Source organism: Epinephelus lanceolatus, chromosome 17 (genome assembly GCF_041903045.1).
Source record: "Epinephelus lanceolatus isolate andai-2023 chromosome 17, ASM4190304v1, whole genome shotgun sequence".
NCBI classification, from domain to species: domain Eukaryota; kingdom Metazoa; phylum Chordata; class Actinopteri; order Perciformes; family Serranidae; genus Epinephelus; species Epinephelus lanceolatus.
The window spans coordinates 38,752,591-38,774,259 of record NC_135750.1 but is presented as its reverse complement, the minus strand read 5'-3'; the positions used below and the strand labels follow the sequence as shown (position 1 = coordinate 38,774,259).

Genomic DNA, 21,669 nt, shown 5'->3' with positions numbered 1-21,669 from the left:
GAAGCTATCCTGGGTAAGTTGACTTGGCTTTGTAGTGCAGACTTCAGGTAAAATCCAAGAATGTTAAAAAACAGAAATAAATGCCAGGCTTTGCTTAGCCAGACACCTTAAATATTTACAATTCTACACCTAAGCATATGTTCAAATGCCATTTTAATGGTCAGCATTCATAACACTTTGACTCATAAAGCCTTAAACACAACCTTAACAGTTCCCTCTACTTCCCCTCATCTGACTTCTCCACAGCATGTGACCTTCTTCATCCTTCAAACCTTATTAGCACACACAAACAAACTATTCCACACACTGACAGATGTCTTGGTAACAAGTGTAACACAGAGTCATCTGCAGGGCATGCCTGTGGTGAGGGACTTTATGGAAACACTCAAACATTCACTGTGGAAAATACCAACATAATCTGATTGCCATTGTGTCATTTACTTCCCCCTATCTATCACACACAAACACACATGATTTTTTTTTTACTGTATCCGGTGGCCTAATATCATAGCCTAAAAATAGGCCTCATGTCTTGACAGCAGCTAAATCTGGTGGCGCTGTCTTGTATTACTGACACACTGAGATGGAGAGCTGCCCTCATGCCTAATATAAAAAGCTTTCCATGTATTTATAGACCTGCAGAGAGTCAGAATAGCATCTGTGTGTATTGAAAATGAACCTGGCTGAGTGGCTGGGAATATTTAGACCTTGTTCCACAGACAGTTACTGTTCATAGCATTCCATTACATCATAACAAAGCCATTCTGATGAGCAAACAACAGGTGCTTATACTCTAACTACAGGTGTAGGGCAGGGCAAGTGTTTGTAGCGTTGTGAGAGAAACTCCAGTATCTTTGCTGCTGGTGGAAAAACTTTTTACTAAACTGCAGACAGCAGCCCAAGCAAACTGTTAGACATGACATGACTAACATAACCTAACAGTTATTGATTTTTTTGGTTTAATGACAGAGTCAAGTTGACAGAGTCAAGCTGTTTCGCTATCAGTGTGAATTTGTCGAGACTGTTCATTGGCTCAGGGTTGGGTGTTGGTGCTACTGAGAAGTTAGTGTGTGCTGGGCAAGCAGAGAAGCAGCCCAGGATCAGACCACCAGCGCAAAAAACAGCATATTCAGGTATCGTTTGACTGGTGATTTTTCAAAAGATGTGGCAAATCAACTCTGGCTGTGTCAGAAAACAGGCTCAACTTTCAATGTAATGCAGGATAGGAGACTTTGTGCTGCAGAGCGATGTTTTGATGAGCTGCCCCCGTGTTGCTCTAGAGGCTAACCAACACATTGCACACCACGAGCAAGCAAAAAGGTTTTGCAAATGTTTAATATGAAATGCATTCTGTACGTTTGCTAGCTGTGTAGGAGACACAAAGGGAAATCTGTTGAAAATTAATGTGAAACTGCTTGCTTTCAATGAAATTAAATCTGGATTTATCACTTCCAGTGTAAAGATGACTTCTGATTTGTTCCCTCATGTTGTCACAAACTGAAACAAGGACATAAAAGGGTCAGGATTTAACAAGGATTTTAAACACAAACATATGCACTAAAATGCAGTTTTAACAGAGCATGAGATTTTTCAGTACTTCTAAAGTTTTAGCCACTTAGTTCAAAATTATTTTTGGTTGACTGTAAGGTGTAGCCCATTCACAATACTCCTCTGAACTCAGTAATCTGTCTGACTACATTGTGAGTGATCGCATTTTCATTTTTCTCTTGAGCTTATAGCAAAAAAAACAGCCTTAACATCCAGAACCTGAACGCAGCCAGTGTGACTGTTTGTGTAGGGCCAAATAGACAATGTTTTCATCCAGATGTTGGCCAAAATGACCATTTAGTTCCTTTGATTGCTCACTTTACAAGACTGCTGACTGAAATTGTATTTATGATTGTGCATTAAGAGGTTATGACACAGCGATGAAGCTTGTGCACATACCTGCCGTACGCCATAGTCAACACTATTCCATGTACTGTGGAGACTATCTACAGAGGGATACAACTCGGGGTCTTTAAGAAATGAGACTGGGCAGTTGTTTTCTGCTTTAAGTTTCTGATGACAGCTGAGAGGATTGAGAATACAGTGGTGCAGGAACACTTCAATATTTATGAAAGAGGTGTTCATATGTGAAGATTATCTTGCTAAACAAAATGTGTAAGTATCAGAAACATTTGCCACAGAGCTTATTTTCTGCAGTAATCCAAAATCCATTGGTAAAATCACTACAAATAAACATCATCTTTGATGCCCTCTATGAAAACACAAAGCAAGTTGAAGACTCAGTAATCTTCTTTCACTAACAAATCTAACACAGACAAGACATATTCTCTGCAAACCCTCTACACAAAGCGATCCCTGCTTGCTGTCACAGTAAATGACACATTAATAATTACTGTAAGATCTATGTTTAAAGCCTGATAATGGACAACATCATTAGTGCTATTGTGGTGGTGATATCAACAATTGAAATTCGACACATAACTAAAAATTAGAAACCTATACTGGAGACATCAGTGATGGGACATAAAAATGTAATTTCACCTCAAAACATCAAGCATGTTGGATAACAATTAGGGGGATGAGCTCAGTAACATGGGGTATTAGGGCCAGGTTGAAGTTAACAGGCTGTTGCTGTCAGGACAGCGGGCAGCCAGCCTCTTGGTGCTTGGCTAACAGTGAGATCCTGGAGAAGGTCTTGAAGCAGCTTGTACACTGGTACTTTTTCACTTCAGAGTGGGTTTGGAGGTGAGCTCGTAGGTTGGATCGGTCAGCAAAAGCTCTGCTACAGTGTAGGCATGAGAACGGTTTCTCTCCTGCAGAAGGAACACAGAGATTCATGTCAGTGATGACAGGGAGTTGCAATTTCTCTTTCAGGTAATCCATGAACCCCCTAACCAATCACAACTGCAACAGTACCCCATTCAGACTGACAAAGTATCGAGGGTCTATATGAATCTAGAAATACCACCTTGCAGGTGTATGCCACCGCATATCAGTCAAGTTTCTCTTACAGTTTACATCCATGTCTGTGAAACCCTGGTGCTTCACACACATCTTCCCCCAGGCAGCACAGAAGATCTATACAATCAACACAGTTTCAAGGTGGACACCCAAGTCACTAATTCAGTATCTGACCAAATATCTCCCCTTCTGTTCCTGAGATACTGTATGACAGTGAATAATGGCCAGAAAAGTGTTTTATGCAGAACATTATGATGTCACAGTGAAGCTGACCTTTGACCTTTTGGATATAAAATGTCATCAGTTCATCATTTTATCCTATTAGACATTTGTGTGAAGTGTTGTCATAATTAGAGTATGAATTCTCGAGTTATGGCCAAAAAAATTTGTGTGGGCACACTAACTTTGACCTTTGACCTTGGACCACAGAATTCTAATAAGTATATTCTTCAGTCAGTGTTTGTGTCAAATTTACAGAAATTCCCTCAAGGTGTTCTTGAGATATCATGTTCACAAGAATGAGACCAATAAGGTCACACAGACTTGACCTTTGACCACCAAAATCTAATCATTTATCCTTGAGTTCAAGTGAATGTTTGTGCCAAATTTGAAGAAATTCCATCAAGGCATTCTTGAGATATTGTGTTCATGAGAATGAGAAATACAAGGTCACAGCAACCTTGACCTTTGCCCTTGACCACCAAAATCTAAACAGATCATCCATATGCCCAACTCAACCTTTGTGCAAATTTTGAAGAATTTCCCTCAAAGTTTTCTTGAGATATCGCATTCACGAGACTGAGACATACAAGGTCACAGTGACCTTGACCTTTGACCTGTGATCAACAAAAAATAATCAGTGTAATCATTTGTTAAAATCTAAACTGGACATGTGAAGGCTTTTCTTCTCTGCATGCTCTTTGTTCTTCAAACAAAGAGAGCTATTTGACACCCATCTCCAGGAAGTCCCACCTCACACCTCAGTGAGACACAAGTCTCAAAACTCGATTGGACAGGACTTTTATAGTGACATGTGACTCTGTGATGTCACAGGCATCTGTAGAAGGTCTGCTCCCTCCAGACAGTCTTCCTCTTGCTTGTTGAGCTGCCGAGCAGCTCACACCTCTTCGTCCTGAGCTGTGGACCAGCCCAGAGGTGCCCAGACAGGCCTCCTCTTACCCTGGGCTGCCAACAAGCTCAGACCATTGCTCACAGACTCTCTCTAAACCTGAACCAGAGAAGTTAAAGGTGCAAACACAAGGTTTGCAGCTAACTTTCCAGCGACAAAGAGAACTAAGTTGAGTAAGCACCCCAGCATCTAACTCTGCAAGGACCCTGAGTGACCAGCTTCCTCGGATCTGCACCTTTGGAACAAGGACACAACAAAGATTGGATATGGAACCACAGCTCTTTCCCGCCTTCCTCTGCCAGCTAACAAAGCAGCACACCATAAAGCGACTCTTTCTTCCATCCATTCAAGGATCGGTAATGTAACAACTGGGCATAGCTTTATCACAGCTTTACAGGCTAAGCAAGACTGTTTAACTTGTATGTGATTTAATGCTGTCATTGAGTTATTGTTGTGATTGTTTGCAGTTAGGTCATTGGTTAGTTGGCTTCGCCAAAGCTAAGTGTTTAGTTTGCTAATGCTGTTCACGGACAGATTCTTGCACCCAACTAAACAATCTCTACACTAATCCAGACCATTTGCAACACAAATCACATTCACATAGACTCACTAACAAATAGGCTTTCAACAGAGCTACACCCAAAGAGGCAACTCAAAGTTCCTGCTTCTTTTCCTTTGTCTTTGTCCTGACCACACGGTCAGACAAACACATCCCCCGATCTGAAGCCAGCTTTGATTCGGCCATCTTGTAGTTCTCTGTTAACAGCCATTTTGTTTTGTAGGCCAAACGGCCCTTTGATTGACACACACCAACACACACACACACACACACACACACACACACCCCAATGTTGTATACTTTGTTAGTTAGAATGTGTGTGTTTGGTTTTGCTTTGCTACTTTATGAAAAAATATAATTCTTTGGAATCATACCCTTTGATCACTCTCTGTCTCTCTCTCTCTCTCTCTCTCTCTCTCTCTCTCACACACACACACACACACCCACACACCCACACACATATACTCACCGAGCTTGTATATAGTTGTTAGTTAGGATTTGTGTGTTTTGGTTTTGCTTTACTCACTTTATGAATAAATATAATTCTTTGGAATCATACCTGCTGTCTGTTTAATGTTGCACAAGAGTGAATTAATAGTCAACCTCCGCTGCGTCAAGAACTCCAAAATCCTTCAGGCTTTACTGTTAATTTTGGTTATGGTTATTATTTAATTATTAATCAAAATTCTTCAAATTAATAGTTTAGCGTATTTTATGAGACTGATATCTTTAACTGGCTATCACGAGGTGATTTAATGTTAATTAAGTCACATTATTTAACATAATTATATTATTATTAATAATTGTTAATTATTTCCGATAGCCAATTTACAACATTAATGGTGTCCCCTTGGTGAGGCCTATTATTGTTGTTCCCTACATAATTGGTGCCTCCATGTGACACCCAGAAATTCATATCATGTTCACAAGGATGGGACGGACAGACGGACGAACAACCTATATAAAATGCCTCTGGCCATGGCTATCACTGGCATTGAAGCATAAAACACCTGGATCCTACATTTTCCATAACGTAACAAATAGCATCTCCTCATGAATGCATATGCCTTTCAAAGGTCACGCCTACAGGTTGTAATGCAGGCTTTCTGTTAGAGCAGTTCTGTAACCTCCTGATGACATCACTAGTGCTCACCATGAATAGTAAACTGACCATTGTGTGTAAAATTGGTGGAATGCCACTTTAAAAAAGACCTTTTTCTTAAACTTTCTAATGTGCTGGCTGAAGACATCCTTTATGGTGTGAATATGAGTGTTTCACTGACCTGTGTGTGTTCGTATATGTCCCTGAAGCAGCCAGGGTCTGGAGAATGCCTTGCCACAGAGTTTACACACACAAGGTAGTGTGTGTGTCCTGATGTGCATCTTGAGTGCCCCCAGGCTGACATACTCCTTCTCACAGTACTTACAGCTGAAGTACTTCTTACTGCTCCACTCACACTGAAGCTGCTTGTGTTTGGCCTGTCCCGAGAAGCTCAAGTACTCTTTATGACAGTCCAAACACTCAAAACTCTCCTGGCTGCTGCCACAGAGAGGGATGGCTGGAAAGAGGGACAGGAGAGGGAGGGATGAGGGGAAGAGGCTCTCTCTTCTCCTGTGGTCTCCTGTGACACACTGGATTTCCAGGTTCACTTTGGTGCAAGACTCAGCTGGTTTGTAGGCATCTGCAGGGCTTCTGCTGTGAGTCTCTGGATAGTGCAAACAGGAGACAGGGGAGGTGTTCGGAGAAGATGGAAGATGAAGATTGTCTGCTCTAAGAGACAGAGGACGGGAGAAGGAGAGAGACTGGGCTCTCTGCTGTAGTTGTGGGCTTGGGGCTGGACAGTGATGGGGAGGCTGGATACAACTGTGCAGTAGAGAGTCTTCATGGATGCTGCAGGGTGCCTCTGTGGAACAGACACATGCATACATACATTTGCTATAATATCAACTACATTAACTCAGCTACAGTATGCTTTGGTAATATCTGTACATTCAAAGGATAGGTTCAGATTTTGTTCCTTCCTAATGCTCACATGCCATACATGAGTATTAGAAAGGAAACTGGCTTTGAGGAGATCTCCTGACTACCTACTGAATTTGCAGGACCATTTTCCTGCCAGCAAAAGAGAATCCTGAATCTGTGACCAGCGTTGCTTGTTGTCATCACTGATGACATCTACCTGGTGTTTGTTGTTATTTAAGTTGTGCTGAACTTACCTGGTAAGCACAAAATGTATTGTTCATATGCTTTCCTCACAGGTGTGTGAATTTAAAATGGATATGAAGCGTGCATAGTGCTAAACTTTGGTTTATAAATAGACAAGATGGAGCTCTCTCCCCTCCTCCTTCTTTCATTAAAAAAAAATAGAATACAAATAAAAACAAATTCAGCAGCAGTGGTTATGTTTGTAATTTATATTGTCAGGCATATAGAGGAAACATTGCACCCTCCAGCCCATCTTTTTTAAAAAGGAAACCACTACCCCAGTCTGCCATTCTGCAGGCACTGTCCCTGACATGTCCTCTGGCACTGAAGAAGTGTATCAGCCAAGACTGCTCAAAAATTGCATGACAAATCCAGAGCCTTCAGCATCTAAGGGCAAATCTCATCCACACCTGGGGCCTGTATCATGAAGCAGGATTAATGTCTTAGCGAGGTAACTTCAGGGTTAACCCTGGGTTTTCGGTCTCACGAAGCTGGTTCAGTTCTTATCGGGGTAGATCACCATGGTAACTTACTCTGAACGGCTATCCTGCTCCGGAGCAGATTAAGTTCAGGGTTGAATCTGATCCTATAAAAAGCACCACCCACTGGCCAATCAGCTGTTCAGAAAAAAATGACTCCGTTGACAGAAATGCAGCCCAGTCATGACCGGAAGTTTAATTAATTTGATTGATTTTGATTTGAAAGTTTATTTTAAACATTAAAAAAGAAAAGAAAGCAACAACAACAGACAATGAAAAGATTGTTCAAACAGGAGTGGAAAGATGTCGAAATTTCATCCCACCCCTTCATAAGAAAGAAACTGATCATTTGCGGACACTTAATAGCACCATTAATTAGTGCCAACATTTTGTTTTGTTGGAGGAAATGATCCCTGTTAAAGATAATGGGCCTAATTGACAGCTTTGCTGCTGGAAATGTGGAAAGTAGCCTATCATGTCTGCACTTCATGGTGTTTGAGGGATTTTCCTTTTTGTTTTTTAAAGAGGGAGACTAGGTATATTTTTGCGCAGCTGTTAATGTCTAACACAGCTCAATATCAGGATGATTGTATTCAGACTATCAATTTGGTGTTGATATGATTTAGTTGTGGCGTCAGCTTTAAGCTTTATTGTAGCATATATAACGTTATGACAAAGAAGACCAGTTTATCAGACGCAATGATATTAGACGATAATTGTAATACACGCAATTCATCTGCGCAGCATTGATTTCATGGGATTCAAGGGTGTGATCAGTGTCAGATGTACAGGTACAGGTACTGCAGCTACTTGAACCAGTGATGAGTAATTTAACCTACACATCATTTTATTTGCTACCTTGTTTTGTCTTGATTTCTCCCTCTCTCCTCCTCTATTTCTTCTATCCTCACCCGTTTTTTTCTTCTCTATCATGTGATTTCATTGATGTTTTGACAGGGGAATTTCTTTGATAAGCTTTTAGTGGCTTCTAACCTCTCCGGCACTTTTCTTTTTTTTAATCTTGTAAATTTTTTGTTTTTAACATTAGCCTATGTGCAAATAAACTAATCTAAACTAAAACTAAACATTATTCATCCCGTTATGCGTTGCCACGCATGTTTCCTCCTCCTGCAGCTGCCACGGTGCCTTTTCTGTAATGTTGCTTTTCTCCTCCTCATATTTTAGTAGAATTAATCTCTGATCCTCACGAGAAATACTTTTTTTCCCTCACATACGGCACTCTGTGAGGACGCTCAGTGACGCTGCGCTTTTCTCATGATTGTGATTGGTCCACTGCGTGCGCGTTCATGGCTCTTGATAAAGCAACCCTGGGTTGAGTTACTGAGTTGATATCCAGCGTCGTGATACCGATTATCCTGATTGCCATTGTTAGGGTTAGTCAACCCAGGATAGGTCTGGGTAACCCAGGAAAGGTTGATCTTGCTTCGTGATACAGGCCCCTGGTGCCTTACTACCGAGGAGCTTCTTAACTATCGAAGAGATCTCTGCCAGGGATATGGCTGAGGCTTCCCGAGTCTTCAAACTGTCTCCTCCACAGAGGACGTGTTGCCCGGGTTCTCCAGCTTCCTCCCACAGTATAAAGACGTGCAGGTTAGGTTAACTGGTGACTCTATATTGTCAGGAGGTGTGAATGGTTGTCTGTCTCTAGGTGTCAGCCCTGTGAAAGTCTGGCGACCTGTCCAGGGTGTACCCCGCCTCTTGCCCAATATCAGATGGGATAGTCTCCAGCCCCCCATGACGCTGTACAGGATAAGCAGTTACGAATAATAAATAAATGAATATATGAACAGGCTGCAAAGTGCCATCTCAAAATGGAACTTATTGTTGGTTTGGGCTTGGTGGTGTGATGTTGTTCTACTAGTGCAGGGATACTCCACTTGCTGTGCCCAGGAGCCATGTTTGCCAAATGAAAGGAGGTCAGAGGCCAGTTAATAAACAAACATTAATAATATTTATCAATAAAAAAAATGAATTGCCTGTTTTTAACTTTTCAAAGTTTGCTGTATGCAGGAGTGTTTCTAGGACTTGAGGACATTCGGGATTTAGCCCAGACCCTTTGTCACATCCTCTCCCTGGCACTTTTTTTTTTTTTTTTTTTTTTATGGCAACCAAGCTTTAATTTGATGTTTTTTTTAAGCATGCCATCTTATTGCATTTAAAATTGAAAAAAAGAAATTTCCAGTGTGAATCTACTTATTTTCATTGTGAACAAGAAAAAAGTCAGCAGGCAACTTAATGCTCTATCAAGGGCCAGATTTGGCCCGTGGGCCGTAAGTTGTGTATGCAATGAGTGTATGCATAGACATTTAATGCAATTTAATTTGTAGCCTAAATGTGTTCTTTAATACAAGAACAGTATAGAATTATAAGCTTTTTTCTTTACTGCCCAGAGTATAAAGAAACAATACTTTTACTTGAGTATAATATTCTAGCACTGTGTGATACTGTGATAGTGTGTACTATCACACACAAATTCAACCCAAGTCCTAGTTTATAGTGGGAGTGTCTCTATAAAATATGAATTGAGCTTATCTCCCTTTTACCCTAACCCTAAACTGAGCTTAACTTATAAGGCCCTGACAAGCTATTTTCTCAATCACCTTCCTACATGAACACACTTTTTTGGAAGTTAGAATAAATTAGTTGACTTCACAGGGCTCCAGAGTGTGTATGCGACCAAAAATCAAGTGCAGCTAAACATTTTCATTGGTCACACCAGTGCACCTGACCTTTCTTACAACCAGCTGATACAGCATGAACTGTGTCTCCACATCTGTCCAAAACCACTTGGCTGTTGTTACCAGCTTCTTCTTCTGTTACACATTTAATGCTATTTGGCATGCGCCGGGTGCCTAGGCCAGTTTGGGTCCCATTGACTATATTTATGCGGGAGTAATTTGTCTCCCAATCACATTATCTGGGTGTGTTAGTCCGATTTAGAAATTCCATTTAGTACAATTTGAGTCAGACTAATGTTTACATGTATTTTGAAAGTTTGGTTTTAGTCGGACTAACACAATAAATCCATTTTCTCTAATGTCATGTGAACGTATTGAGTGATATTTTGTTGGTTTTGACCAGTGTTAATTTTGACAGCTGTTTTAGATTAGATAGAAGTCTTGAGATGAAAATGCTAATTAGTTAAACTCACATTTTAGTCATTTTTATCCTTCATAGTTTTAGACAATGAAAATTCTAAATGTTTTAGTCAACTTTTAGTTATTATGTTTTTGATATGTTTTTTAACCATTAAACTAATCCAGTTATGCTAATTCATGTATCACAGCGCTCGACAGTGTGAGCATTTCACTCGCATTTGCGACTAAAAATAGGTGTGTGCGAACTGTAAAAAATATTTAGGGGCACATGTGCACATAAATAAATCAGCCAAAGCAGCCTATATTTTTGACAATAAAAAAATATGATAATCTAACCGCAAATGTTGGAGGAACTCCAGCCGCCTTCCCTCTTCCCCATGTGACACGGTTATGGGCCGTTTTCCAAGCCACTGTCGGCACAATGAATATAAGTCCCGCTGTCGGCAGGGTGGAAATAAGTCAAAGTGTGGCGGAGACGAGGGACCGGGAAAAGCGGCGGACCTCCAGGGAAGCCTGCTCCGTTCTCCCCACAGTTAGGGACCGTTCGCCACAGTACCGCTGCTGGGCAGGGTGGAAATAAGTCCTGCAGGGTTTCAGAGGACCTGGAGAATGTTTTAGGATAGTAATAACATTATATAAGATAATCATATTGCAAAGATAATAAGATAATAACATTAAAGACAAAATTAAATTGCAATACTTTTTCAAAACTTGATGATTTTACCTTTCTGTACATTTTGTAAACAAATTCATTAAATAATTTTGCTTGTAAATGTCTATTTGCATCATTACGGAAAACACATTAGTTGAAAAATTAACATTGTGCCCCTAAAGTTCTTTGTGCGCTCCTTACTTTTTCAACTTAGGAGAACACATGCTCCTTGGGAAAAAAGTTTGCGTCAAGCCCTGTATCAGAAATTGGAATCAAGGTGATAGATTGTATAAGAATTTCACTAAGACAATTTTCTTCTACAACTACAAACAATTTCTACACACTTAAAAACTGTCATTTCTACAGCAGTTTTAACAGGTTTAAGAGGTGTTTTATGGGCACGCACTTACTGATCATCATTTGAACAGCTCAACATCTCTATTTATGTTCTCAAAACCTTTGACACCACAAATAACTAATCTAAGACAACTAGGATTTGTACCCAAATTCATTGTAAACTCTGACTTATCCATCTCACTGTTAAGAAGCAGAAAAATAACTTAAAGGGCCACTGTGTAAAATGGGTTGAAAACCGTTGAAAACAGTGACATCAATGGTCAAATTCTAGATTGCAGGGCTCACTCGCTCACCCCTCCCGTCGGGTAAATGACGGTGGCCTCATAGGGACAAAAAGCCTTGCACAGACACGAGTGTTTCAGGAGTAGGTCTATCTAGCGACGAGGTGAATGTTTATTTAGAAATCTAAGCCATGTTACGATATTGTAATGAATCACTCACAAGCAGGAGACCAGAGTAGCGTTCGGGAAAAAGGCCCGTTTATTTGAGCACTCCAAAAACTCCGGTAACACTCCAGGGGGTAAAAGACTCCGTCCCAAACTCTGACTCTTCTAGCATAACACACACACTCCATACACACATTCTCGTTTACAATACCAAGCGGGTACCCCCTCCCCTCTCTGCTCCACCAATCTCCAGCCCGCACACTGACTGACAGCGTAGCCTGTAAACAGAGCTCAGCTGTTTATTTAGCCTAGCAATATCTCTGGACTATAGTAGCTGCAATGGACGACTTTGAACGCAATTTTGAAGAGTTTCTTGTAGCGGACACAGACCCAGAGCCATACCTGTTTGAGCCAGAGCATACAGATGAGGAACTTGGATGCTGAGCGGGCGAGACGAGAGGCTGAATCCTCCGCTCCCATTTGGCTGCACAGAATGGGATTCGGTGCTACTGCTACCATCGCTGGGGAGATATATCATCAGGAGGGAAATCGCCGCAGAGAGTGCATCACAAGGAGTGAAGTTGCGTCTTCTTTTCCTCGCAGATGACAGTTCGGGTTCATTCTCTCCTGTTGCATGGTAAGTGTGGTCCATTCGCAAACTTTATAACTAAAAAAACTTTTCACTACTCTCTATTGACAAACTACTAACACTCTCTGCTGTTTCCTCCTCCTTCTTCCTTCCGCTGTCTTCGTTGGTTTATTTATACACGCGAAACGCGTTTTCTGGCTGGCTGGATTGTCCGCTCGGTCTGCCGTACATACATGGCGGCGCAAGATGGCGACCTCTCTAAAGCAAGGCCCTTGATATATATATATATATATATATATATATATATATATATATAAAAGCATAATTATAAGGCTACGAAAACCAAACGAATTTTATTTTATAGCGATTATACACTTATATAAACATATTAATGGGTAGAATATTCAGATTCAGATTCAGATTTGACAATAAACCATGCCAAATATTACACACTGGCCCTTTAATTAAAGTCTGAATTCTTTCTTAATCTGTAACATGTTGGTCTGGAGGTTTAAATGTATCTCCTTTCACTTTCACCTGAGAAAACTGATCTGAGTTCAGACTGTTTATTTAGAGCACAGCTACACTCACAGATAACTGAGACACTCACCTGCCTGTCAAACAGCATCAAACCAGAAACCTTTTCAAGTCCAGATGGAGTGGAGTCCTGTAGGAGCAGATGTGAAGTCCAGCAGTCAGTGGCTGCTTGCTCCACTGCCATTCAGCAGAGCAACAATAAGCTAACAGGCGGAGCTAACTGCTAACAGCCACAACAGCTGTGACTAACAAACTCCACAGAATCATTCAACAGCTCCACCATCCACAGCAAGACACACACGGCTGCTTATTCACTGCTGAATTACAGGTCACAATACACACTAACAGCTGATGCTGCTCTGGTGTGAATGTTTTTGTTGGCTAGCGAAACATTCTGGTGCCGTGTATTTACTGTTTACCAGCCTGACACTCAGGCAGCATTTGAAGATAATTGCAAGCACAGCTGCTTAAAATGTCCAGTAGTCCACCACCAATATTTTCATCACATCTCGTCTCATCAACGAAAATGAAACACAAATTTTGTCTTAGTTTTTACTGTGAAGATCTATTTTTAGCTTGTCGTCATCTTGATTTCGCCATGTTTTTTTACATGATGAAATCGAGATGACGACGAGCTGTTGATAAAAAATTTTCGTCATAGTTTTTGTCAACAAAATTAACACTGGTTTTAAGTTATGTTGTTACCAAAGTTACAAAATCCACCATCTTCTAAAAGCCTCATGCTAACTACATCTTCACGTAGAATACCGACATTTAGTCATAAGGTATAGATAACAAAACCCAACGTTTGCAAAACACCATAATATTAATATCCACACAACGTGAAATTCTAACGTCGTTAGACATTTAATATATCATCAAACCAATTTTCATTCTGACCAAAATTATATAAAAAATTAAAATTATATATAATAAGTCTCTCCAGCATAAGAGACCGATGTTCTGATGTCCGGTGCCAGCAGGGAATGAGGTGATCACTGTTTGTATACACACACCAGCAGCAGAGAAGCAAAGAGTGCAGCACTAGGAAGAGTGTTAATGCTCCCAGAACATGATCTAACATGACACTGATCCAGCATTGATTCTGCTGATGCTGGAGTCTATACTCTATAGTATCTCTACTCTACTCTATAGTGTTGGAAATGTGAACATTTTAGTTCTTTTCCAAACTTTACCACTGAATGTTGCTTATTTAGTCATGGATATTAATGCTAAAGAGAAAACTTTAGATTTGAAACTAACTTTTCTAGAAGCCAAAAATCCAACAAAGTTCACCAAGTTTTTACAGCTTAGAATATTATATATTTTCTTTTTAATCAAATATGATTTTTGTATTACCAGTTCTTCCTTCTCGGCTCTATGAAGATGGCAATAATGGAAGTTCATCAGTACATTGGGATGGCGAGGGGGAAGGCTCAAGCTCGCTTTAAGGGCTGTATTGGGACAAATACAAAGGTTGAAGGAGGGATTTGTCAGGAGGAGCCTGGAAGGCCGCTACATAGGCTCTTGAGGCTGCTTAATGGGGCCCTTCTGGTCTCTCAAGGGCCTGGGGATTTTGCACCTGCTAAACACAAATCTACATTTTGTTTGTGGCCAGACAAAGTGTCATGTTCCTTTATGCAGCATTATTTATCTTACATAAATCGGAAAGGTTGTGCTTGTTTAAAACATTTAGTGGGATAAAGGACCACTCCCAAGTCTCAAGTCTCAATATTTTTTTTTTTTTTGGCTTAGGGGATCGGCATATACATTTAAATTGTTGTATTTTGTATTTATGTTACCGCAGATTTTTAAAGACTGCAGATTTACAGCATTCATCATAGACAAACTGTAAAAACAAAGATTATCGTTTGATTTTCAAATTTCAGATGGTGCTGGGACACATCATGTGCAATGAATGCTTCCATTAGGAAAAAAGACATAACCAAATCTGAGCTCAAATCCCTTTATTTTAAGTCTCATTTAAAATTTGGCCAAAAATAAAATGTCTGCAAGTACTAACCAGCATGCACGACAAGTGTTAGAAACTGAGGGTTTTCTCAAGTCCAGGATTTTGTCTTCAACTTTTAACTGTCAAACCTCAGGGTTAGTTTTGAAAATCTAATAACTAACCTACTGTATGGTTGAGGGAGGGTAATGCGTTTTCAGCCAATCATTTGGGGAGGCTCAAGGAAAAGTATTTGTAGCTTAGGGGAGGGTCAAAAAATAAAAAAAATGGAAAAGAAGTCTCTCCAGATTAAAAATCAAATCTCGGTCCTGTTTAAGACATGTATAATCTGTCCCCCTTTCTTAAAAATACTATTGCCTCCTTAACCGGTCATTTTATCCCATTCACCGCATTAAATAACAATGTTTAACTCCCTGATGAGTCCCCCACCCACCCATTTTTTTTTCCTTTATTTTATTTATTTTACTTACTCGTTTTTCTTTTATGCTGCCTTTTTTGGTTTTGGTTTGTTTATCTGTTTCTCTCCCCTTGTGACATTTTTTTCTTAGTTACAGCAAAACATGGTGATCTGTAAACATAGGCTATGTAAATGTTATCCTGCTTTAACAAAAAAAAAAATCTACAAGACAGTCATTTCCCTCTGAAAAGTGAAATTAGTACTTTATGCTGTTTAAATATTTGTGTTTTGTAGTAGCCTAATAGTCCAAAATAAATAAATAGGCTTAAGTTAAGTGTCCTTGCTTCAAAGTGCAGATGTAATATTGTAGCCTACTTTGTTACTTTCCATCCTTTCCTTTCCAAACAGAGTCATTTTGTGTCCAGTAGAAAGAGTCTTACCGTCAGTGTGTGACTCCAGTCTGCCATAGTTTGCTCTCTTGGCGCTGTGATGTTTCTTTACTAAGAAAGACCGCGGCATGTTGTCGCTGTCTTCACGGGAGTTGCTGCGGAGTGACGGTGCTCTACAGCCGCCGGTTAAAGGAAGCAGCTGACGGCGGTGGTGTGAGAGAGCTCGTTTGTGATTCACAACGGAGGGCGACTGTGTCTCTGTCCGCCTGTGGCCTCGCGCATTCCCCCGCTGGTCAGGTGCGAGCCAAGGGTCGCGCGGGGGAATTTCCATACACAACAGTGTTGAACCAATTACAATGAAAGGACAAGTGCAGGGGGCGGGCTCTGCGTGTCAATCAGCATACCCCAACAAAACAGGTGTATGAATGGTGATAGCTTCTCACTATAGAGGCACGGAGCACTTCACACTGCTGGAGCTGGAGCTGAATCTGGAGCTGCAGGCACACACTTGTTGGCCTGCAAAATCTTACCTTGGCTCAACAGCCTCAACATGAAACACAAATACACCACAGAGAGAAGAATTATCACTTGAGTGGGACACAAGCACACTAAGCTTGAGGTTTGCTGATTATATTTTGCATGGTAAATGTGGGACAATATAAAAATCAACAGCAAATCACAAAAGGGTATCTTGCATTTCTGCCTTTAATAAGAATGAAACAAAAGTAGTTTGACTAGGTCTATATGTAGGCTATTACCATAAGATCAGTATCAGTATTAACTGCAGAGATAGGCCTAGTTAAGAGCAGAGTCTGTTAGGACATTTTTGTATCAAACGGATACAGGTGTCTGCTAAAAATGTCAAGTAAAAAATCAAGTTGTTTTTTTTTTTTTTTACAGCCCAACCCAAACGTGAAAGGCACAATTTTGTAAAACGTACAAGGAGTGCATTTTCCCCAAAATTTTGCCTCCCTGAAACAGTTTGGACATTTTGTTCTGGGCTTAAAACCACAATTAAAATTGGAAAAAAAACACCTTTATATTTACAATGACACTTGTTCACACATTTCTCTGGAAAAAAATATCATTTTTAAAATTATGATATTTCTGCAAATTACTGAGTCATGGAATTTGGCTGTACTCCAAGTCTTGATTTCAGCTCATAGTGGTTACCATAGGCTACATTTAGCTTATAGGTTTATGTAGGCTACTGGCTTTGTTTTGTTTTGTAAAAATAAAAGAGGAAGAAGAAGAAGAAGAAGTTCACGCAGTAAACATTTATTCAGTGACTTCACAGTGAGTCTTATTTAATTAGGAAAAGCCTGTGTATTGTTTTTGTCTACTTTTTGTTCATTTGTAACAAGGTATGACCTACAGGCTAAGTAGCCTACTGTCCCAATCACCACTGGGTAACTCTCTCAACCGTTCCAGGGAGAGTAGACAGTAGACACGCTTTGGAGTCCTGTGCTAGCTACCAACAGATTCAGACAGCTAACGCTAGCACGAACTGATAGGCCAGAAAATCTGCTTTACAACATTATGTTTTTTGTATTTAGTAGAACTAAAAACAGTTTAGTTTAGTAGAAGAAAAATAACAAAAGAGCCAAAAAAATTTCTATAGATTTCAAAACTTCGAATAAATTATGACTTGAACTATGAAGCTGAAGGTGAAGAGGTGGTGAGTATGAGCATGGTGAATGGCATAAACATAGTAGCTCTCTAACTTGCTAAGAAAACACTATTTCACCTGTCCCCCTGTCCCAACTGAACCCGCTCTTGAATTTGCTTTAAATGCAAACTCCACCCATCCTCCATGTTTGGCTTGATAAATTCAGCATAATGTACCCTTTCACAGCACTAACGCTAACACCGCCACTAAATGAAAGAAGTAGAGGCAACTGGAATCCTACCCCATTTCCACCAAAATTAGCATGTGTGCACACGTTTTTAAAACACAAGTAAACCCACAAAAATAGACAATATAGACTCCTTTCCCATTGTACTTTCCCATTGCCAGTAGAACAGAGTATGCCTTTCTGTGTGTTTTTTTTTTTTTTTTTGGTGTGTCACATCCAGTGCTGGGTCTAAGGCGTTACCGCCAAAAATGGCTTTTTCCAGTAATGAGTTGTGTAAGGCACTACTGTCCCTAAATGCAGTAATCACATTACAGTTACTAATCAAACACTTAACTCGTTACTTGTGTTACATAAGTTCATCATTAGATCTTCCCTTTAGCTACTTAAGAGTTAGTGATGACGGGCTTCAGGCTGCTGCCAACAGGTCGTCCTCCGTGTCCAGCCGGTCAGCGGCGAACACAGATGTGGGGACGAACCAGAGGATGGGAGAGTTTCTGCCACAAACAAGCACCAAGACCCAGGGAGACATGGGAGCAGCTTCATGTGTTTACAGCAGATAGCAGGAGCGAGGACAGACGTCTCACTCCGCTACTCTGTGCTGCAACTTGAGTCTCACAGACACACACTTTCAGTTTATAATTGTAACATCCGTTATCCTACTAAATATTGATAACACGCTTAGTATTTTACAGATTCAAGTTTTTTTTTTATTTGATGAACGTGGCGCTGATATGCAAAAATGAACTAAATGACTGTGGGGCAGTGGGCAAATAATATAATCATAACACCTTTACACACGGTAACCACCCCCCGCCTGGTCGGTGAAGATTCTCAGTCATGCATCCAGGTCATGGTAATCATAAGTGCTAGCTATATCATAGGCAACTGGACTTGCTTGCATTTCTTAAAGACATTTTGCCTCTCATCCAAGAAGCTTCTTCCGTTCTAAATGACTGATAAAGAACTGAAGAAGCTTCTTGGATGAGAGGCGAAACGTCTTCAAGAAACGCAAGCATTTCCAGTTGCCTACGATATAGCACTTACGAACACCCCCCGCCTGGCATAACAACTTCTCTGGCGGAAACCCTGCAAATACTTAAGGAGAGAAAGAGGGAAGTCTGCTTAGGGGCCTACCTTGTGAACCAGCTGTGCAATAAACAAGATGCTCTGGCCTTACACCTCATGCAACAGCCTAATAGCATAATGGATTTTAGTCATCGCTACAATTACACTGATGGGAGAAAACATATGCTTTTATACAAGTGAGGGGGCACAGTGAATGAAGTGGGGGACACTGCCCCCTGGTGCCCCCTCATGAAGCCGACTCTGGGTATATCCATCTAGTTAACTATACCTACATTAGGATTGTTACACATATGTAAGGTTTAATGCTATATCGTTAACTGGCAAATTACGCAACATTGCATTTCAAGCAATTTTACAGAGTAACTAGTAATGTAACAAGTATTGTAACTAATTACTTTCTCCAGGGAATAATCAAGTAAAGTAAGGGATTAGTTTTTCCCTAAGTAATGTGTAATGTGCAATACATTACATTTTTGAGTAACGACCCCAACACCCGTCACATCTACGTCACAGAAAGGCCAGAGAACAGGCAAACAGTAGACAACGTTAACGTTAGGTAGTTACTTCTTTTTATCTCTTACTTACTCAGTCTCTCTTTAAAACTCAGTGCAGACTAATTTTGATCGATGTTTGAGCGTTGCTTGGGCGAAGATGGACGATGTTTTGTGATGGCGCACCATTGCATCCTACCACTTAAAGGGCTGAAATTAGTGCCTTCACCCAGGTGTTGGGTTCCCATGAATGCCGATCGGAGCAGGAGGCGATAAATACCTGTGACTACTGCAGTCATTTGACCCGGGTATAAATGCTGATTAAAACCATTCCCATTGCATTACAAATGCAATGATGTTAGCAGGTGTTTTTAGTGGGTTTTTAGTGCAGTGGGAGAGGGGTTTTAGTGAATGAAAACAGCATTACTAACTCAGAGCAATAATAGCACTAATTACTCAACAGATAAAGTTTTAACTAAAAACAAAAACAAACAAAAAAGATGCACTTCTAAAGATTGAAATGAAGTGGTTCCCAACCTTTGCCTCTTGCCATATTTCAGATGCTTATGAAGAGTTAGCAGTTCTGCCACAATTTCCCCTTAAAACTTCTTACAGGGTTTCATTTAAACAACTGTTTGAGACTTGAAGATGTCTGAAGATTTAATATTTCACAAAAAAGCAAGAGAAAAGTCCTTTCTGCCCCTTCACTCTTTTCCTGCCCCCCACCTTATCTAGTGGCCCATTGGAGGGGCCCAACCCAGAGGTTTTGGAACCACCATCTAGCACTAAAAATAAGCTCCACTATGAGTAAGTATGTAAAACTTAAATTAAATCATCTATGAGCTACATTGTGTCCTCTTGATCTATTGTAGTGATGAGATTAATCTCTGGGAGTATGTGGTGAAATAGTCTGGTTTTCCAAATCCATCCATGGTGCAACAGTCTCTTTTAGAATGTCCTGATGACAGAACAAGTGTAATGTTTAAGATAAGGTACAGAAATCCTGCCTTCCTGTTTATAATGTCAACACTTTAGTTTTTGCTCTCATGTTAAAGATTTTAGACTTGTTTATGCACTCAATAGATATATTTCTGTCAAATTTTGGTCACAAATAAGTTAAAATCTGTGTAAGTGAGCACTTCTTCTCAAGATAATCCATCCACCTGAAAGGTGTGGCATATCAAGATGATGATTAAACCACATCATTACTACACAGGTGTGCCTTGGGATGGTCACAATAAAAGGCCACTTAAAATGTGGAGTTTGATCACACATTACGATGCTACAGATGTCCCAAGTTTCAAGGGAGCATGTTATTGAATACTTGACTGCAGGAATGTCCACCAGAGCTGTTGCCTGTGAATGGCCCACCACGCAATATTACTAATCATTTTTCCCCTCATCTCACAATGGCAGGACTATCATACAGTTTACAGACATGCATCAAGTAGGAACTACAAAGGTGGAACTCATTTTCATAATCAGATGGTAAACAAGCAAATGCACCGGTTACCCAACAACAAAGAGTTGACAGTGAGGACCACTTCTTTTAGGGGCAGTTAGGGATGTTACCACACAGAGTAAAAAGGAAAAATGATGGTGTGAAACAGCGGAGGCACTTTAGAAACCCAGCTGAGTACTGCCATTAGCATCAAGCTAGCAAACAATGTTATTTATTCATAATGGAGACGGACATAAAGTAAGAAAATTAAAAAATAGTGGCCTTGATAAAGTTAATGCATCGCACCGTCATTTTAAACTCAACATTTCCTGTATCTGTGTCAAATTAAAAGCCCATTTTAACTTAGGTTTAGAGAATCCCTTCATTTAAAAAAAAAAAAAAGGCTTTAATTGTGAAACATTTGTAGGAACTTGTGGAGGATTTGTGGTGAGCATGGACTTTTGGCTTTTATTTTATGAACATTTCCGGAGTCTACTTCCTGTGTGGGTTGTTTGCTGCTGTGTTTGCCTGTCTCCAGAGGCTTCTCCCTTCCCCCGCCCTGCACTGAGGCTGAGTGCGCACACCTGTGACTCATCTGCAATCAACGGGCTGTTAAGACTGCCACCATCTCTAGCCTCAGTGCCAGAGTATTCGCAACTGCACGCAGTGGTATCTCGGCTCCTCTGATCCTCCGATCCTCCAGTGAATTAAGTATCTTGCAAGTTTGATGGTGTTTTTTGCTCCTCGTGTGTTAACCCTCGTTCTCCTGCATTTTTGTTCCAGTGTCTCCCTCCGTGCCTCTCAGCAGCCCACAGCCCAGCACTCTCACCTGGTTTCCTCACTCTGCACCTCGACTCCGGATCTCCTCAGTTCTCTGCACAATTCTGACACAATAAACCTGTTAACCCTCTTCCCTCTGTGTCTGCATTTTGGGTCCTATTCCTCACTGCCATCACAGGATTCAGTGACTTGCGTGTTTGCCTACAGTACTTCTAATGTAGCTCCTGCCATATGGTGGCGCTTTTTTATGTTACTAAAACAACATTTCAGCTGGCAC

General features: G+C 40.5%; 1 protein-coding gene across 2 annotated transcripts; it reads right to left on the bottom strand.

The window, feature by feature from the left end:
- Window positions 1-1,317: 1,317 nt before the first annotated feature.
- On the bottom strand, window positions 1,318-16,037 carry snai3 (snail family zinc finger 3). Of its 2 annotated transcripts, none has more exons than XM_033612819.1 (3): window positions 15,790-16,037; window positions 5,942-6,562; window positions 1,318-2,822 (listed from the first exon to the last, which is right to left on the bottom strand). In XM_033612819.1, exons 1-3 carry the CDS (start codon window positions 15,866-15,868, stop codon window positions 2,644-2,646), a joined length of 879 nt encoding a protein of 292 aa, XP_033468710.1. In that variant the 5' UTR covers window positions 15,869-16,037; the 3' UTR covers window positions 1,318-2,643. The 2 variants fall into 2 exon arrangements, with proteins under 2 accessions (XP_033468710.1, XP_078032327.1); XM_078176201.1 differs by lacking the exon at window positions 15,790-16,037 and adding an exon at window positions 10,799-12,392.
- Window positions 16,038-21,669: the final 5,632 nt, after the last annotated feature.

Excerpts from the sequence above, each read along its gene's own strand:
- snai3 (XM_033612819.1), bottom strand. The coding sequence starts at position 15,868 with ATGCCGCGGTCTTTCTTAGTAAAGAAACATCACAGCGCCAAGAGAGCA. Across the intron at positions 6,563-15,789 it reads ACTGGAGTCACACACTGACG|AGGCACCCTGCAGCATCCAT; the intron begins GTAAGACTCTTT and ends TCTGTTCCACAG. Across the intron at positions 2,823-5,941 it reads ACATATACGAACACACACAG|GAGAGAAACCGTTCTCATGC; the intron begins GTCAGTGAAACA and ends TTCCTTCTGCAG.